This window comes from Heptranchias perlo, chromosome 5 (genome assembly GCF_035084215.1).
Source record: "Heptranchias perlo isolate sHepPer1 chromosome 5, sHepPer1.hap1, whole genome shotgun sequence".
NCBI lineage: Eukaryota > Metazoa > Chordata > Chondrichthyes > Hexanchiformes > Hexanchidae > Heptranchias > Heptranchias perlo.
In genome coordinates this window covers 118,052,336-118,070,194 of record NC_090329.1, presented here as the reverse complement: position 1 = coordinate 118,070,194, position 17,859 = coordinate 118,052,336, and the positions used below count along the sequence as shown (strand labels likewise).

General features: G+C 44.7%; 1 protein-coding gene across 2 annotated transcripts in view; it reads left to right on the top strand.

Moving 5' to 3' along the window:
- Window positions 1-17,859, top strand: part of anapc1 (anaphase promoting complex subunit 1) — a 168,698-nt gene that overhangs the window by 81,674 nt on the left and 69,165 nt on the right. For both annotated transcript variants that reach the window (XM_067985100.1, XM_067985099.1), the window contains exons 29-30: window positions 12,002-12,236; window positions 15,232-15,323. In XM_067985100.1, coding sequence (XP_067841201.1) covers window positions 12,002-12,236; window positions 15,232-15,323 — 327 coding nt within the window. The remainder of the gene's footprint in view (window positions 1-12,001; window positions 12,237-15,231; window positions 15,324-17,859) is intronic.

The following is a 17,859-nucleotide window of genomic DNA, read 5'->3' as shown; positions in this document are numbered from 1 at the left end:
TATGTGTGCAAACTGCTACTGAGATTTTAGGGACAATGTTATTTCATTCTCCAATGAGAATGGTGTCGTGCCTGAACTGAGTCAGCACTGTCAACAATTCATTTAAAATACCCTTTTTTTTAAAAAAAACTTAAGTTTAATTTCATTTTAGCATTACCTCTTTTGTGGGTTTTACCTCTGTATTAGCATTTCTTCAATCAAACTTTTAATGTGGCAATCATTCAATTCTGTTTACATAGAATGTACAGCACAGAAACAATCCATTTGGCCGAACAGGTCCATACCGGTGTTTATGCTCCAAAGGAGCCTCCTCCCTCCCTACTTCATCTAACTCTATCAGCATATCCTTCTATTCCTTTCTCCCTCATGCCCTTATTTAACTTCCCCTTAAATGTATCTATGCTAGTCGCCTCAACTACTCCTTGTGGTGGCGTGTTCCAAATTCTCACCACTCTCTGGGTAAAGAAGTTTCTCCTGATTTTCCTATTGAATTTATTAGTGACTATCTTATATATATGGCCCCGAGTTCTGGTCTACCCCGCAAGTGGAAATATCTTCTCTGCATCGAAGTTGATGTTTGGTTGTCCAATTTGTATTATCTCTTTTTTTAAAAAAAAATTGCAGGTCTGTGAGTTTTCTGAAGAAAGGAGCCAACTTGTGTTTGTGTTGTTTCAAGGTGTTGGACAAGTTTTGGTTACAAAATCTTTTACTGACCAGAATTAAAATTTCATATTTTTTTTAAAAAGCACCCACACAGTTTGGCTACGAAACAAGAAATGTCACTTTTCCACAGTGGGAGGAAAAAGGCTATTAATCTGCCGGCAACATTTTTTCAAAAAAAAAATCACAGTGAATACAGATGAGGACGATTACTCAGCCCATTTTACCTTATCCTTCTGGAAAAACAAGCTTGCAATCCAGTCTTCCTGTCACTCCACTAAACTGGACTACTGAGTGACTCTTGGGATTTTGCTTCCATTGCTGCACCCAGAAGACCGTTCCAAGTGCTGATCGCTCCTTCGCACGAGGAAGGTCTTCCTATTATCTGTCCTAAATTGACCTTTCGCCAGTTTTAACCTATTCCCCCTTGAAGTAGTACTTCAGATTTACCTTATCTACAACGCTTAAAATATTTTATGCCAATATATGATTCTCTCTCAGTTGCCTCCTTTCTGGGCTAAATTGCCCAATTCCCCAGACTTTCCTCGTGACTTGACCATCTGATGTTCGGGGTCAACCTCGCTGCTCTTCTCTGCGCTGTCTCTTTGGCCTGAATGTATTGCTTGTATCTTGGTGTCCAATCCAGGCACAATATTCCAGGTGCAGCCTGACCAGAACACTTGACAGTACCATGACATCTTCTAATTTACAGATTTTAGCGTCGTGGTGCAGCATTTTACTCACTTGCAGTTTGCCCATAGGCCAAGAACTCATGGCAGGCACTTTTGCAGAAATTCTATGGAAGAGAAAGATAGACTTGCATTTATACAGCGCTTTTCACGAGCTCAAGACATCCCAAAGTGCATTACAATTAATTAAGTACTTTTGAAGAAGCTTCCTCCAGATACCTTGTAAAAATATTAAGTGATGCTTTGGACCATGAATCATACCTTTCACCCAACGTCCCAGACTCTTCCTTCACCATCCCACCGGCAGGACAGACCCACCAGAGGTGGCGGTACAGTGATATACAGTCAGGAGGGAGTGGCCCTGGGAGTCCTCAACATTGACTCCGGACCCCATGAAATCTCATGGCATCAAGTCAAACATGGGCAAGGAAACCTCCTGCTGATTACCACCAACCGTCCTCCCTCAGCTGATGAATCAGTCCTCCTCCATGTTGAGCACCACTTGGAGGAAGCACTGGGTAACAAGGGCACAGAATGTACTCTGGGTGGGGGACTTCAATGTCCATCACAAAGAATGGCTTGGTAGCACCACGACTGACCGAGCTGGCCGAGTCCTGAAGGACATCGCTGCCAGACTGGGCCTGCGGCAAGTGGTGAGCGAACCAACACGAGGGAAAAACCTACTTGACCTGGTCCTCACCATACAGTCCTCGTAGAGACGAAGTCCTGTCTTCGCACTGAGGATACCATCCAACATGTTGTGTGGCACTATCACCGTGCTAAATGGGATAGATTCAGAACAGATCTAGCAGCTGAAAACCGGGCATCCATGAGGGGCTGTGGGCCATCAGCAGCAGCAGCAGAATTGTATTCCAGCACAATCTGTAACCTCATGGTCCGGCATATTCCTCACTCTACCATTACCAACAAGCCAGGGGATCAACCCAGGTTCAATGAGGAGTGTAGAAGTGCATGCCAGGAGCAGCATCAGGTGTACCTAAAAATGAGGTGCCAACCTGGTGAAGCTACAACACAGGACTACATGCATGCTAAACAGCGGAAGCAACATGCTATAGACAGCTAAGCGATTCCACCACCAACGGATCAGATCAAAGCTTTGCAGTCCTGCCACATCCAATCATGAATGGTAGTGGACAATTAAACAAATAATGGGAGGAAGAGGCTCTGAAAACTTCCCCATCCTCAATGGTAGCAGAGTCCAGCACGTGAGTGCAAAAGACAAGGCTGAAATGTTTGCAACCATCTTCAGCCAGAAGTGCCGAGTGGATGATCCATCTCAGCCTCCTCCCGATATCCCCACCATCACAGAGGCCAGTCTTCAGCCAATTCGATTCACTCCACGTGATATCAAGAAATGGCTGAGTGCACTGGATACAGCAAAGGCTATGGGCCCCGACAACATCCCAGCTGTAGTGCTGAAGGCTTGTGCCCCAGAACTAGTCGCGCCTCTAGCCAAACTATTCCAGTACAGCTGACATCTACCCGACAATGTGGAAAATTGCTCAGGTATGTCCTGTCCACAAAAAGCAGGACAAATCCAATCCAGCCAATTACCGCCCCATCAGTCTACTCTCAATCATCAGCAAAGTGATGGAAGGTGTCGTCGACAGTGCTATCAAGCGGCACTTACTCACCAATAACCTGCTCACCGATGCTCAGTTTGGGTTCCGCCAGGACCACTCTGCTCCACGCCTCATTACAGCCTTGGTCCAACATGGACAAAAGAGCTGAATTCCAGAGGTGAGGTGAGAGTGACTGTCCTTGACATCAAGGCAGCATTTGACCGAGTGTGGCACCAAGGAGCCCTAGTAAAATTGAAGTCAATGGGAATCAGGGGGAAAGCTCTCCAGTGGCTGGAGTCATACCGAGCACAAAAGAAGATGGTAGTGGTTGTTGGAGGCCAATCATCTCAGCCTCAGGTCATTGCTGCAGGAGTTCCTCAGGGCAGTGTCCTTGGCCCAACCATCTTCAGCTGCTTCATCAATGACCTTCTCTCCATCATAAGGTCAGAAATGGGGATGTTTGCTGATGATTGCACAGTGTTCAGTTCCATTCGCAACCCCTCAGATAATGAAGCTGTCCGTGCCCGCATGCAGCAAGAACTGGACAACATCCAGACTTGGGCTGATGTCAGGTGCGAATGTTACTTGCCACTTAAGTGCCAGGCAATGACCATCTCCAACAAGAGAGAGTCTAACCACCTCCCCTTGACATTCAACGGCATTACCATCACCGAATCCCCCACCATCAACATCCTGGGGGTCACCATTGACCAGAAACTTAACTGGACCAGCCATATAAATACTGTGGCTATAAGAACAGATCAGAGGCTGGGTATTCTGCAGCGAGTGACTCACCTCCTGACTCCACAAAGCCTTTCCACCATCTACAAGGCACAAGTCAGGAGTGTGATGGAATAGTCTCTACTTGCCTGGATGAGTGCAGCTCCAACAACACTCAAGAAGCTCGACACCATCCAGGACAAAGCAGCCCGCTTGATTGGCACCCCATCCACCGCCCCAAACATTCTCACTCCCTTCACCACCGGCGCACTGTGGCTGCTGTGTATACCATCTCGCCAAGGCTTCTTCGACAGCACCTCCCAAACCCATGAACTCTACCACCTAGAAGGACAAGGGCAGCAGGCACATGGGAACAACACCATCTGCACGTTCCCCTCCAAGTCACACACCATCCCAACTTGGAAATATATCGCCGTTCATCGCCGCTGGGTCAAAATCCTGGAACTCCCTACCTAACAGCACTGTGGGAGAACCTTCACCACAAGGACTGCAGCAGTTCAAGAAGGTGGCTCACCACCACCATCTCAAGGGCAATTAGGGATGGGCAATAAATGCTGGCCTTGCCAACGACACCCACATCCCATGAACGAATAAAAAAAATGTATTGTCGCAGGGCGTAGTTTATTCCCATTGTTATTGGCCTCATGCACAATTCCTTTTAAGACCGAGAAAAGTTCCACTGAAAATTAGCAAAATTATAAATACAGCCTTAAAAACAATCAGTTGTACCAGATCCATTAGGAAAGTGAGAGTTGTGTGCGTTCTGTGACATATCCTTCAAGGGAAGATGCAATGTCAGTTGATAAAACCTTGGTCTCAGTTTTACCGCAGGCTGTAAGTGTTGATCGCTCCTTCGCATGAGGAAGGTCTCCCTATTATCTGTCCTAAATTGACCGTTCACCAGTTGTAAGCAGATGCTGCCTATGTTTTCCTGACCGAAGATGCAGGGTGAGCTAGCTTTCTGCTGTACTACACTTACTTTCAGTACAGCACTATGATACAGCTCATCTATAATTGAAACATGGTGATGGGCAGTTTTGAAAGAATCATTAACACTTGAAAAGGGTACAGTCCCATGATCAGAAGTGAAAGTAATTAGGAAAGGAAGAGGAAAATAAAAAAAACTGCTTCAAATGTTGAGGTTGAAGGGAAACTCACTTCTTAAAGGGTTGAGGGTAGTTACTGGTGAGTGAAGTAACCTTTGACTGCAGAATTTCCTCTGCACCTTGCGACTCCCTTGATGTTTTCTATTACCTTAAACCGGCAAGAATTACAATCTTAATACTTTTTGTAAAAGGAAGGAATGAGGCCAATAACAGCAATCTTTCATTAAGTGCTAAACAGTTTCTTCAGTGTAATGCATGTCGACAAGGAGCAGCATTAGTGTTGTGGGATCAACGAGAGTTAAGGTAGCACGTTGCACAACTTTGAGGTTTTGTCATTCTGCTCTCACTATGCTGAAAGTGAAGAAGGAAATGTAAAAGTGGAGTATGGTTTCACTTTTACTGTATAATTTTCCATTGTGGAGAATTCTTGCAGTTCCAGCTAAAATCTTCCTTGACATCAGTGTTGAAGTTTCAATCATTTCCTCACTCCTCCTCCAGCATCCTACATAACCCCGCAAATAACTTGATACTTTTTTTAGATCTGAAATTTTGGAAAATAGTTTTTTTTTTAAAAAAAGGAAGCACAAGCCATGATGTGACACAACTCTTGTGTAATGAGGGTTTTGAGCAGCCACATCAGGAATTTATGATCAGATAAAATATTATTCTGAGTTTTTGTTTCAGGTGCACAGGTTTACATCTTGCTCAGATATGAATCAGAAATATAAACTATGAAGTTGCAACAGACACAGAATAACCGTGAGTTTAAGAATGATTGATTTACATAGAGGATTTACATAGTCTGCAGTAGGTTACAAAGTTATAGCACATTATGGGATTTAAATGATGTCCTAAAATACAGGAGAAAATGCCAAGTGGTTTTATTTGCTTCACTGCCTGAGAATACATTCCAGAGTATGGTATAATGCATATCATATTTGGAAACTTTACATTTTTTCCCCTGTTACGTTTGTTGCTGAAGATGAAAGAGTCAGAGCACAACAGTGACAGAAAATTGGCCTACATTTAAATTATTTAACTCTGTTTTGCTAGTGTCTATTTTATTTACGGCACCTCCCAGCCCTACTGAGAAGAACAAGAGCAGCAAGATCGTGGGAACCCCACCACCTCCAAGTTCCTGACTTGGACATATGCCCCGTTCCTTCACCATCACTGGGTCAAAATCCTGGAATTCCCTCCCAAACACCATTCAATGGGAACACAGTCAGCTCAAGGGCTGCAGCAGTTGAAGGAGGAGGCCCACCACCACCGCCACCTTGGGGCAGCTAGGGATGGGCATTAACTGTGGCCTTGCCAGCATTGCCTGCATCTTTAGAACAAATAATTAACAATAAAAATGATTACTGGTGGGATTGTTGTGGCAGATAGCCAGCTCCAAGGATCATTTTGCATGAGTTAAACTGAAATATCACTGTAGCACTTCAAACCGTCGTGATATCGGGACTTATTTCATCGGGTGTTGTAAAGAAAAGAAACATTTATATAGCACCTCAGCAGATCCTCAGGAGGTCACAGATATATAGGAGGATATCATAGCTTGTATTTATGGAAGCCTTCAGAATTTTAAGTCCTGAACTGCAAGATTTGTAGCAGTTGTGATTTATCAATGTGGTTTGATCCCCTCTCGTGTTACTGGCTTAAAACATGCTCCGACTCGATATTCTTTTGGTAACAGCTGCCTGAAGGTATTTATAAGTCCATGCAGTGAGCCAGTTTGAAAGTCATCTGTTTCACGTGCACAGCAGGCTCTCGCAATTGAACCAGCTGATTCAAACTTTAGTGCTTCTATTTCACTGAATATTATAGAGAAAAAAGCATAACCTACATATCACGTTGGAGCTTTCCAGACCTCATTCGAGACATGTAGGGCTGTAAATTGGGCCGTGTAGCACCCATTTTGTAAGCGCGATGCGGTCTCCTAAGGACCCAAAATGACATCCGGAATGCGCGCGCGAGCTTCCAGCGTGACTTGTGCTGGACAGCATCGTGGTGAAGGCGTTTGCGCACATGCAGAAAACGAACGCCGGCAGCGTGTAAAGTAAGGAGAAAATATGTTGGATCAGTGTGCAATGCCGATTTAAAGGGACAAATACAAATTTGGAACTTAACGCTCCAGCCAACGCACTGTCCTAATCTCGCACATCTGAACAGGCGTAAACAGCATGGAAGACCCCCCGCCACCAGCGCTATTTAAAGAGATCATGCAGGATTTACAGGTTAGTTGCTGGATTATTGCTTCTGGCTGCTGATGCATTGGTACCTGTTTTTGGAGGTCTTCTATACTTGAATACTAGGACTAGGGGACATAGCCTAACATTTAGAGCCAGGACTTGCAGGAGTGAAGTTAGGAAACACTTCTATACGCTCTTCTGCAAACGGCAGTTGATGCTCGCTCAATTATTAATTTTAAAACTGAGATTGATAGATTTTTGTTAACCAAGGGTATTTTTAAAATTCATTCATGGGATCTGGGCGTCGCTGGCAAGGCCGGCATTTATTGTCCATCCCTAACTGCCGTTGAGAAGGTGGTGGTGAGCCGCCTTCTTGAACCGCTGCAGTCCGTCTGGTGAAGGTTCTCCCACAGTGCTGTTAGGAAGGGAGTGCCAGGATTTTGACCCAGCGACGATGAAGGAACGGCGATATATTTCTAAGCACGCTGTGTGACTTGGAGGGGAACGTGCAGGTGGAGTTGTTCCAATGCGCCTGCTGCCCTTGTCCTTCTAGATGGTACAGGACACTGGTTTGGGAGGTGCTGTCGAAGAAGCCTTGGCGAGTTGCTGCAGTGCATCTTGTAGATGGTACACACTGCAGCCACAGTGTGCCGCTGGTGGAGGGAGTGAATGTTTAAGGTGGTGGATTGGGTGCCAGTCAAGCAGGCTGCTTTGTCCTGGATGATGTCGAGCTTCTTGAGTGTTGTTGGAACTGCACTCATCCAGGCAAGTGGAGAGTATTCCATCACACTCCTGACTTGTGCCTTGTAGATGGTGGAAAGGCTTTGGGGAGTCAGGAGGTGAGTTCCTCGCCGTAGAATACCCAGCCTCTGACCTGCTCTTGTAGCCACAGTACTTGCGTGGCAGGTCGAGTTTAGTTTCTGGTCATTGATGACCCCCAAGATGTTGATGGTGGGGGATTCGGCGATGGTAATGCCGTTGAATGTCGAGGGGAGGTGGCTCGACTCTCTCTTGTTGGAGATGGTCCTTGTCTGGCGCGAATGTTACTTGCCACTTATCAGTCCAAGCCTGGATGTTGTCCAGGTCTTGCTGCATGTGGGCTCGGACTGCTTCATTATCTGAGGGGTTGCGAATGGAACTGAACACTGTGCAATCATCAGCGAACATCCCCATTTCTGACCTTATGATGGAGGGAAGGTCATTGATGAAGCAGCTGAAGATGGTTGGGCCCAGGACACTGCCCTGAGGAACTCCTGCAGCGATATACTGAGGCTGAGATGATTGGCCTCCAACAACCACCACCATCTTCCTTTATGCTAGGTATGACTCCAGCCACTGGAGAGTTTTCCCCCTGACTTCAATTTTACTATTGTAAACAATTTTACAACGCTAAGTTATAGTCCAGCAATTTTATTTTAAATTCACAAGCTTTCGGAGGCTTCCTCCTTCCTCAGGTGAACGTTGTTGGAAATGAAATCCTCGAAATGAAATCGCATTTATAATTCACAGAACAATGCTTGGTGATTACAGACAGTTTTTTCAACTGCCCGTTGCCAAGGCAATCAGTGTGCAGACAGACAGGTGTTACCTGCAAGGTCTCCGAATATACAAATCACAAAAAAAAACAGAGGTAGAGAGGTAGAAACATAGAAAAGACAGCAACTGACCCGTTATATTAAAAACAGATAACATTTGTTCGCTGGTGGGGTAACGTGTAGCGTGACATGAACCCAAGATCCCGGTTGAGGCCGTCCTCATGGGTGCGGAACTTGGCTATCAATTTCTGCTCGACGATTTTGCGTTGTCGTGTGTCTCGAAGGCCGCCTTGGAGTACGCTTACCCGAAGGTCGGTGGCTGAATGTCCTTGACTGCTGAAGTGTTCCCCGACTGGGAGGGAACCCTCCTGTTTGGTGATTGTTGAGCGGTGTCCGTTCATCCGTTGTCGCAGCGTCTGCATGGCCTCGCCAATGTACCATGCTCTGGGGCATCCTTTCCTGCAACGTATGAGGTAGACAACGTTGGCCGAGTCACAGGAGTATGAACCATGCACCTGGTGGGTGGTGTCCTCTCGTGTGATGGTGGTATCTGTGTCGATGATCTGGCATGTCTTGCAGCGGTTACCGTGGCAGGGTTGTGTGGTGTCGTGGACGCTGTTCTCCTGAAAGCTGGGTAATTTGCTGCGAACGATGGTCTGTTTGAGGTTGGGTGGCTGTTTGAAGGCGAGTAGTGGAAGTTTGGGGATGGCCATAGCGAGGTGTTCGTCGTCATTGATGACATGTTGAAGGCTGCGGAGAACATGGCGTAGTTTCTCCGCTCCGGGGAAGTACTGGACGACAAAGGGTACTCTGTTGGTTGCGTCCCGTGTTAGTCTCCTGAGGAGGTCGATGCGATTTTTCACTGTGGCCCGTCGGAACTGTCGATCGATGAGTCGAGCGTCATATCCCGTTCTTACTAGGGCGTCTTTCAGCGTCTGTAGGTGTCCATCGCGTTCCTCCTCGTCTGAGCAGACCCTGTGTATTCGCAGGGCCTGTCCATAGGGGATGGCCTCTTTGACGTGGTTAGGGTGGAAGCTGGAAAAGTGGAGCATCGTGAGGTTGTCCGTGGGCTTGCGGTTGAGTGAGGTGCGGAGGTGCCCGTCTTTGATGGAGATTCGTGTGTCCAAGAAAGAAACTGATTCTGAGGAGTAGTCCATAGTGAGCTTGATGGTGGGATGGAACTTGTTGATGTTATCGTGTAGTCTCTTTAGTGATTCCTCGCCGTGGGTCCATAGAAAGAAAATGTCGTCGATGTATCTGGTGTATAGTGTTGGTTGGAGGTCCTGTGCAGTGAAGAAGTCCTGCTCGAACTTGTGCATGAAAATGTTGGCGTATTGGGGTGCGAATTTGGTCCCCATGGCTGTTCCGTGTGTTTGGGTAAAGAACTGGTTATCGAAGGTGAAGACATTGTGATCCAGGATGAAGCGGATGAGTTGTAGGATGGCGTCTGGAGATTGGCTGTTGTTGGTGTTGAGTATTGATGCTGTCGCAGCGATTTTACTGCTTGATGCCACACTCGGTCAAATGCTGCCTTGATGTCAAGGGCAGTCACTCTCACCTCACCTCTGGAATTCAGCACTTTTGTCCATGTTTGGACCAAGGCTGTAATGAGGCCTGAAGGCGAGTGGTCCTGGCAGAACCCAGTGCATCATTAGAGAACCTTGGTGCACGCCCTCTCGCAGGCCTGATACAAGCTCAGACTGGCAGATTAGTGAGGTCTGGCATGCAGATTGGGGGATGTGGTATTTAGTAGTGCGTAACCTTTATTCAATATTTTACCATAACTCATCAGTTTGTAAACGTAGGGACGGGACCTGCATCTGTGTTTTACGTGTGCGATGTCTGATCTCCGTGTGGACCCGTATCTTATATTTTGCAAATAAGAGGTGCAGGCTGCCTTTACGTGATGTTAGCCACACACGTGATATCGGGGCCATCCTGCTGATGAGCAGCCACTCAACAGCGCAGGTAGGCCTGGCTGCTCGCGGATATCAGGTACGTGACCAGGCAGCACGAATCTCACATACTGCCTGCATCTCAACGACACGGGTTAATCGTGTGCCGCGACCCTCGCGCCCGGATTCGGAGGTTATTGAATTTAACTCTTACTATCAAGTTTACCATTGTGTGTCGCTGTAGTTTTATTTAAACTGAAGGATTGATAAATAAACTGGTTAAGAACAGCGCAGCCTCGTCAACACTGCAGCATGTTCATACCATGATTGGTGATATTCTGGGTTTGCGCCTGCAAATCCATCAGGCAAATGGTATGTTGGCCTTTATTGCAAGGGGGTTGGAATACAAGAGTAAGGAAGTCTTGCTGCAGTTGTGCAGGGCTTTGGTGAGACCTCACCTGGAGTAATGTGTATAGTTTTGGTCTCCTTATCTAAGGAAGGATATACTTGCCTTAGGAGGTGCAACAAAAGTTCACTAGATTGATTCCTGGGATAAGAGGGTTGTCCCAGGAGGAGAGATTGAGTAGAATGGGCCTATACTCTCTGGAATTTAGAATTGTAAACAATTTTACAACACCAAGTTATAGTCCAGCAATTTTATTTTAAATTCACAAGCTTTCGGAGGCTTCCTCCTTCGTCAGGTGAACGATGTGAAAACGATGTTCACCTGACGAAGGAGGAAGCCTCCGAAAGCATCTCCACATCATGGAATTTAGAAGAATGAGAGGTGATCTCATTGAAACATACAAGATTCTGAGAGGGCTTGACAGGTTAGATGCTGGGAGGTTGTTTCCCCTGGTTGAAGAGTCTAGAACTAGGGGGCATAGTCTCAGGATAAGGGGTCAGCCATTTTAGACTGAGATGAGGAGGAATTTCTTCACTCAGGGCTGTGAATCTTTGGAATTCTCTGCCCCAGAGTGCTGTGGATGCTCAGTCGTTGATTATATTCAAGACTGCGATTGATAGATTTTTTGGGCACTAAGGGAATCAAGGGATATGGGGATCAGGCGGGAAAGTGGAGTTGAGGTTGGATATCAGTCATGATCTTATTGAATGGCGGAGCAGGCTCAAGGGACCGTATGGCCTACTTTTGCTCCTATTTCTTACGTTCTTATGTTCTATTGACGCAAAATTATCTGTCAGTCACTCGGGCCTACTTGCCAGCAAACCAAGCAACCAATTCATGGGGCTGTGTTATTGAAGGCCAAATAGCAGGCTGGCTGCTCTCCCTGCCTCTTCTCCCCATGGAATGGGTGGTGACCTAAAATTGGTGGCGACATATGCAGAATTTATTTTGGGAACTGGTAACAGGGCTGATGAAGATTAAAAAAAATAAGTTCTAACCACTTGCCTGGACTCCACTGTTACTTTCATAATTGCTTCTACTACAAATTTCACGAGTACCACATGTAGTTTTAAGTCTTGCTTTACAAACCTGGTATGCAACAATTGTTTTGATAAGAACCATGTCTTTTTTCAGTTTTTATTTTTTTAACCTGTTATCTCTGAAATTACATGTTTTTCTTGTGTTTTATGGCAGGGCCATGAAATGACCAGCATTGGATTGCTGCTGGGAATTTCAGCTGCAAAACTAGGCACGATGGATATATCAGTCACCCGTCTCCTGAGCATTCATATCCCCGCACTGTTACCACCTACCTCAACTGAGCTGGACGTCCCCCACAACCTACAGGTTGCAGCTGTTATGGGAGTAGGGCTTGTATACCAAGGAACTGCTCACAGGCACATTGCCGAAGTACTTCTAACTGAAATAGGTGAGCTCTCTTCAGCTCTGAACTCAAAAAGTATACGTATGTTTTTTGAAATGTTGGCTGGGCTCAGTTGGTCTGTGGAGCAGAAGTTTGCGTTTTAGCCCTTGACAGAAGTTTGACCTCATAAGATGGCACTTCGGTAAAGTCCGAGGTGCCGTCCTTTTGAAGGAGATGTTAAACTGTGATCCCTTTCTGTAAAAGACCCGGGACACACTATTCATCAAAGACAAGCAGAGTTACAGAATCTAGGGTCAGGGGTTCATTCCAAAACCATTATTTCTGTTCCCCTACCGCCAAAAGGAAACTTAGTCAGTTAATCTCAACTAGGCAGATAAGAGTGGTTTCGGATGAAGAAGCGACGTGTTGACCTGATTATTGCTCATCACCTGAATGATAAGGATATGGAAACCTTTATGGTAATGCGTGCCGTTGAATTGACTGACAGGTATTATATGCTTCTTGTCATGTGGTGCTCAAAAAATGTATGCTTAATTATAGAAAGGATATGAGTGATGGGAAAGATACAGCACAAATTAACTAGGATGTTGCCAGAGACATGGAGGTTACAGTTATGAAGAGAGCCTTGAGAAGTTAGAGCATTATTCACTCGTGCTGAGAAAGTTGAGAGGTGACCTGATCGGGTTGTTGGAGATTAAGATTGAGAAATAGTTCTTTTTTTAAAAAAAAAAAAAAATCCATTTTATGTGAAAGAATCACTTGTGTCACTTTCATTTTTGGTTCTGTGGTTAAAATCTTAGAATTAAAACAACCTGCGTATGTAGCGGACAGGCAATATCTGTAGAATGTCAACCAAATCTGTGAGGCTGTAATTGTTGTAATATAAGATAGCCTGGGATAGTTCTAATTTTCTCATTTATGTTTATTACATCTACATGTTTATTCTTTTCTATACAAGTAAATAGATACGCTATTTTATATTATGGCCTGGAATCGTGCTGCGGAGCCTTTCTGAGTCTTTGATATGTTTGTAAAAAATCGGAGAGTTGGTGGTGGAGGATGGAACATACAGCCTGATCTTCAGTTGCTTCCAAGTCTTTATTCACAGCGATCGCCCTTCCATGTCGTGCATCCCCTAGACAAGCTCCCTCTTATAAATGGATACGAGAGTCTCCAATTGATACCCACCACCTCAATACAATTAACACTAATTGATACAATCCACCTGGATACAATTAACAATATTGAGCTCATAAACCCTAACGTAAAACCAAGACTGAAGGTCATGGAGGAGGTGCTGTAATGACCTTCAGCTGTCTGGGGCCTGAGCTCTGGAATTCCCTCCCTAAACCTCTCCGCCTCTCCCACCTCCTTTTAAGACTCCCCTTAAAACCTACCTCTGTGACCAACCTTTTCCTGTTTTAATATCTTCTTTATGTGGCTTGGTGTCAAATTTTTGTTTGATAACGCGCCTGTGTTGCGCCTTGGGACGTTTTACTCCGTTAAAGGCACGATATAAATGCAAGTTGTTATCTTGCACTGTAATATTCTATATTTCTACAGCAGCTACATACCTCTCGTTGACTCACTCCACCACACCCGCAGTAGTCTGGGAAAGCCTGTCGTGTCAGCTGGACTCAGTTGGTAGAAGTGTTGTCTCTGAGTCAGAAGATTCAAGCTTCTCTCCATTTTTTGGAGGTGCTGTCCTTCAGATGAGAGAGATTAAACCAAGTGGTTCAGATAGATGTTAACGTTTTCGAGTTCAAAATTGTAGAGATCGTTGAGTTTTCGACTCCAAAGGTAGACTTGCCATTGATGATGTTTGACTGCCTGTAATTGTCAATGCCCAGGCCAGATCAGACATCACCTCTGTTTGCAGCTGAAGGAGGGGCTGGGAATTAAATCTCGTGAAATTCACAACAACAAAAATCAGGAAAGAAAGGATTTACAGTAGCGCCTTAAACATATCCTTCGGACATCGCAAAGCATTTCACATTCGAATGAATTGCTTTTGAATTGCGGTCATTGTTATTATGATGGCAAATGCAACAGCAACGTTTGGGCACAGTAAGATCCCGCAGAGAGCAAATGAAATATATGACCAATTAATCTGTTTTTGGTGGTGTTGACTGAAGGAAGAATGATGACCAGTACAGCCTAGGTTAAGTGTCCCTTCTTCATCTCTCAACCTCACGTTACAATGGTTTTGCTTTTAAGCTCAGCTAAAAGGCCATTACAGCACCTCCTCCATGACCTTCAGTCTTGGTTTTACGTTAGGGTTTATGAGCTCAATATTGTTAATTGTATCCAGGTGGATTGTATCAATTAGTGTTAATTGTATTGAGGTGGTGGGTATCAATTGGAGACTCTCGTATCCATTTATAAGAGGGAGCTTGTCTAGGGGATGCACGACATGGAAGGGCGATCGCTGTGAATAAAGACTTGGAAGCAACTGAAGATCGTGCTGATATTCAGAAATCTTTGAGTTGGCAAGTCTTGAGTATTCAGATACACAAAAACTATACAGTAAAAACTGTTCAGGAATCATTTAGAAATCTTTTGGGGGTGGGGTGGGGTGGAAGGATTGTCATGGGTGATTATGATGTAGAAATGGTGCTTTTGTTGAAGTGGCAGTAGCTGCCAACACTCAGCTGCCAATGCTGCACATTAAGTTTTACCTCACAAGTGTTTATTGAAGTAAATGATTTAACAATTGAAAATAACGATCTTGTACTTCTGGAAACCAAACACTTAAATAAATAGCAAAATGCTGCAGATGCTGGAAATCTGAAATAAAAATCAAAAAATGCTGGCAACGCTAAGCAGGTCAGCCAGAGTCTGCTGAGAGAGGAAGGTAGAGTTAATGTTTCAGGGTGATGACTTTTGGTCAGCATTTTCTTAAATAAAACAAAATTTGAAAAGGTTGAATCCATCTCTTGTTTAGTTGACTATTCTGGTGGCAGATTTTATCTTTTTTTTTAAAAAATGATTTCATTTGAGAATTACTTACAAGTCAACAAATTCTGTTTCTTTGGCTTAGGTCGCCCTCCAGGACCTGAGATGGAGAACTGTACCGATCGGGAGTCGTACTCACTGGCGGCTGGTCTGGCCCTTGGCATGGTCTGTCTTGGGGTAAGTATCAGCTGGACAGATGGTTGTGATTTTGTTTTATTTATCAACATCCTTTACATAAAGGATTTAACCACTTGAAAACTGTAGTTATGCTTTCGTCTTCAAGCTGTGGTATTGGCAGTCTATACGGTCCTGGGGAAGATCAGAGTGAGTCCAATCCTCGCCACACACACACACACACACACACATCAGGAGCAGGACCTCTTGTTGACTTTTGCTGAAGTTTACAGCATGTCATAGAATGGTACAGCTCAGAAGGAGGCCATCGTGCCCGTGCCAGCCCTTTGAAAGAGCTATCTAATTAGTCCCCCCTTCCCTGCTTCTTTTTCCCCATAGGCCTGCAAACTTGTTTCTTTTCAAGCATATGTCCAATTCCCGTTTGAAAGTTACTATTGAATCTGCTTCCACCACCCTTTCGGGCAGCGCATTCCAGATCATAGCAACTCGCTGCATTAAAAAAAAATCTCCTCATCTTCTCCCCTGGTTCCTTTCCCATCTGACACTTGTCATTGACAAACTAACTTCGTAATGCAGCTTCACATTGATGAACCTGCCAAGTTCTCATGAACTTAAACTTTCAGCTGTAATTTTCCTCTCCTGGTTACAGAACATAGTTAGGTGATTATTGCATTCTGAGATGGGTTCACTGGTTTACTTTAATGTGTAGCTTCTGCCTTTGAAGGACTGGATTCCTTTTCAAGGTAACGTGAGGTACATCAAATACACAGCAGGTCAGGCAGAATCTGCGAAGGGAACAGGTGAATTAGCATTTCAGATCTGGACCCTACGTCGGAACTGAAATGTTCTCTCTACAGTTGCTGACTGACCTGCTAAGTGTTTCCACCATTTTCTCTTTTGATTTCAGATTTCCAGTACTGCAACTGCAGTTTTTTTTTGTTGTTTTGGACTATACACCAGATGCAACAAATAGGCTAATTTTATATCAGGATCAAATAATTGAATGTACCACACTCATTTTTTTCTTCTGTGTATTTTTAATTCTTCCGTTATTGCAAGAAGAAGAATTCTCGCAATCGCAAGGGAAGTATTTGAAAGTTTGAACCGAAACCTGTTGTGGCAATAGGAAGCAGATGGTGGTGATAAATGGAGAAAGCTCCACCTGGGAAGCAGTGACTGGTGGAATCTGCCAGGGTCTTTTCAGGGTCACCTGCTGTTCACCTATTCACTAAAGGTGAACAGCAGGAAAGTACTGAACAATATAACATTTGCTGGTTGTGGCAGCCTCTGTGGCTCAGGGACTTTGTAACACTCAAAGCTGTCTGGACAAATCAGACTAATAAGTGGATTTTAATTTAGGTAAATGTGAAGTAAGGCAATAATTGAAAGAGAAATTATGTACATGATGAAGGTCTAAAATTAACAAAGATGGAAAACAAAAGGATTTCTGCGCAATTATTGACTATTCATCGGACACATCTACTCAATATGAAGCTGGTGTCAACAAAGCTACGAATGCTGACATGGATCTGGTGGGCATTTGACAACATGTCAAAGATCCTAACATCCTCTAAGCCAATGCTGAGGTCACATTTTGGCACCCTGCCTTCAAAACGGAAGCGTTGGCAAGAGCTCAAAGAACGGCAGGAGTAATTATAGAACTCGGAGCTCTAAGTTATGAAGAAAGACTTGCAGAGCTGAACTTGTTTTCATTGCAGGAGAAAAAAAGCAAGGGGCACAGGTCTCTGAATTGTTGAGAGGCGTAAATGATGTAGAGGTAAGCAAGCTGTCTGACTTGGACAGAGGCTGTAGAGATAGAGGGTACAGTTTCAAAATTGGCCAGCTTCTAGTAAGACTAATGAGTGGAAACTTTTTCTCTCCCAATAGAGTAGTGGATATGTGAAACAGACTCCTGAAGGAGCTGACGCTCTGTTGATAATTCCTTCCAAGAGGAGTTGGATAAATACCTGGTTGAGAATGGGATTGAATCTTGGTATAGAAGTATACAACAATAACTTGCATTTATATCGCGCCTTTAACATAGTAAAACATCCCAAGGCTTCTTGGTATAGATCAAGACAGTGAAGTACTGCACACGACATGATGGTCTCTGGGTCTGAGAAGGGCAGCCAGACAGGGCTGCATTGTGGGGATGACAAATGTTTTGCAGTTTTGCTTAATTATCTTTGGGGATCAACAACAGCAAGTTACATTAATATAACACTTTTAACTGAGTAAAACGTCCCAAGGCGCTTCACAGGAGCATTATCATTGACACCGAGCCACGTAAGGAGATATTAGGACAGGTGACCAAAAGCTTGGTCAAAGAGGTAGGTTTTAAGGAGCGTCTTAAAGGAGAAAAGAGAGGCGGAGAGGTTTGGGGAGGGAGCTCCAGAGCTTAGGGCCTAGGCAGCTGAAGGCACAGCCACTAATGGTGGAGTGATGAAAATCGAGGATGCGCAAGAGGCAAGAATTGGAGGAGCACAGAGATCTCAAAGGGTTGTATGGCTAGAGGAGGTTACAGTGATAGGGAGGGGCAAGGCCATGGAAGGATTTGAAAACAAGGATGAGAATTTTA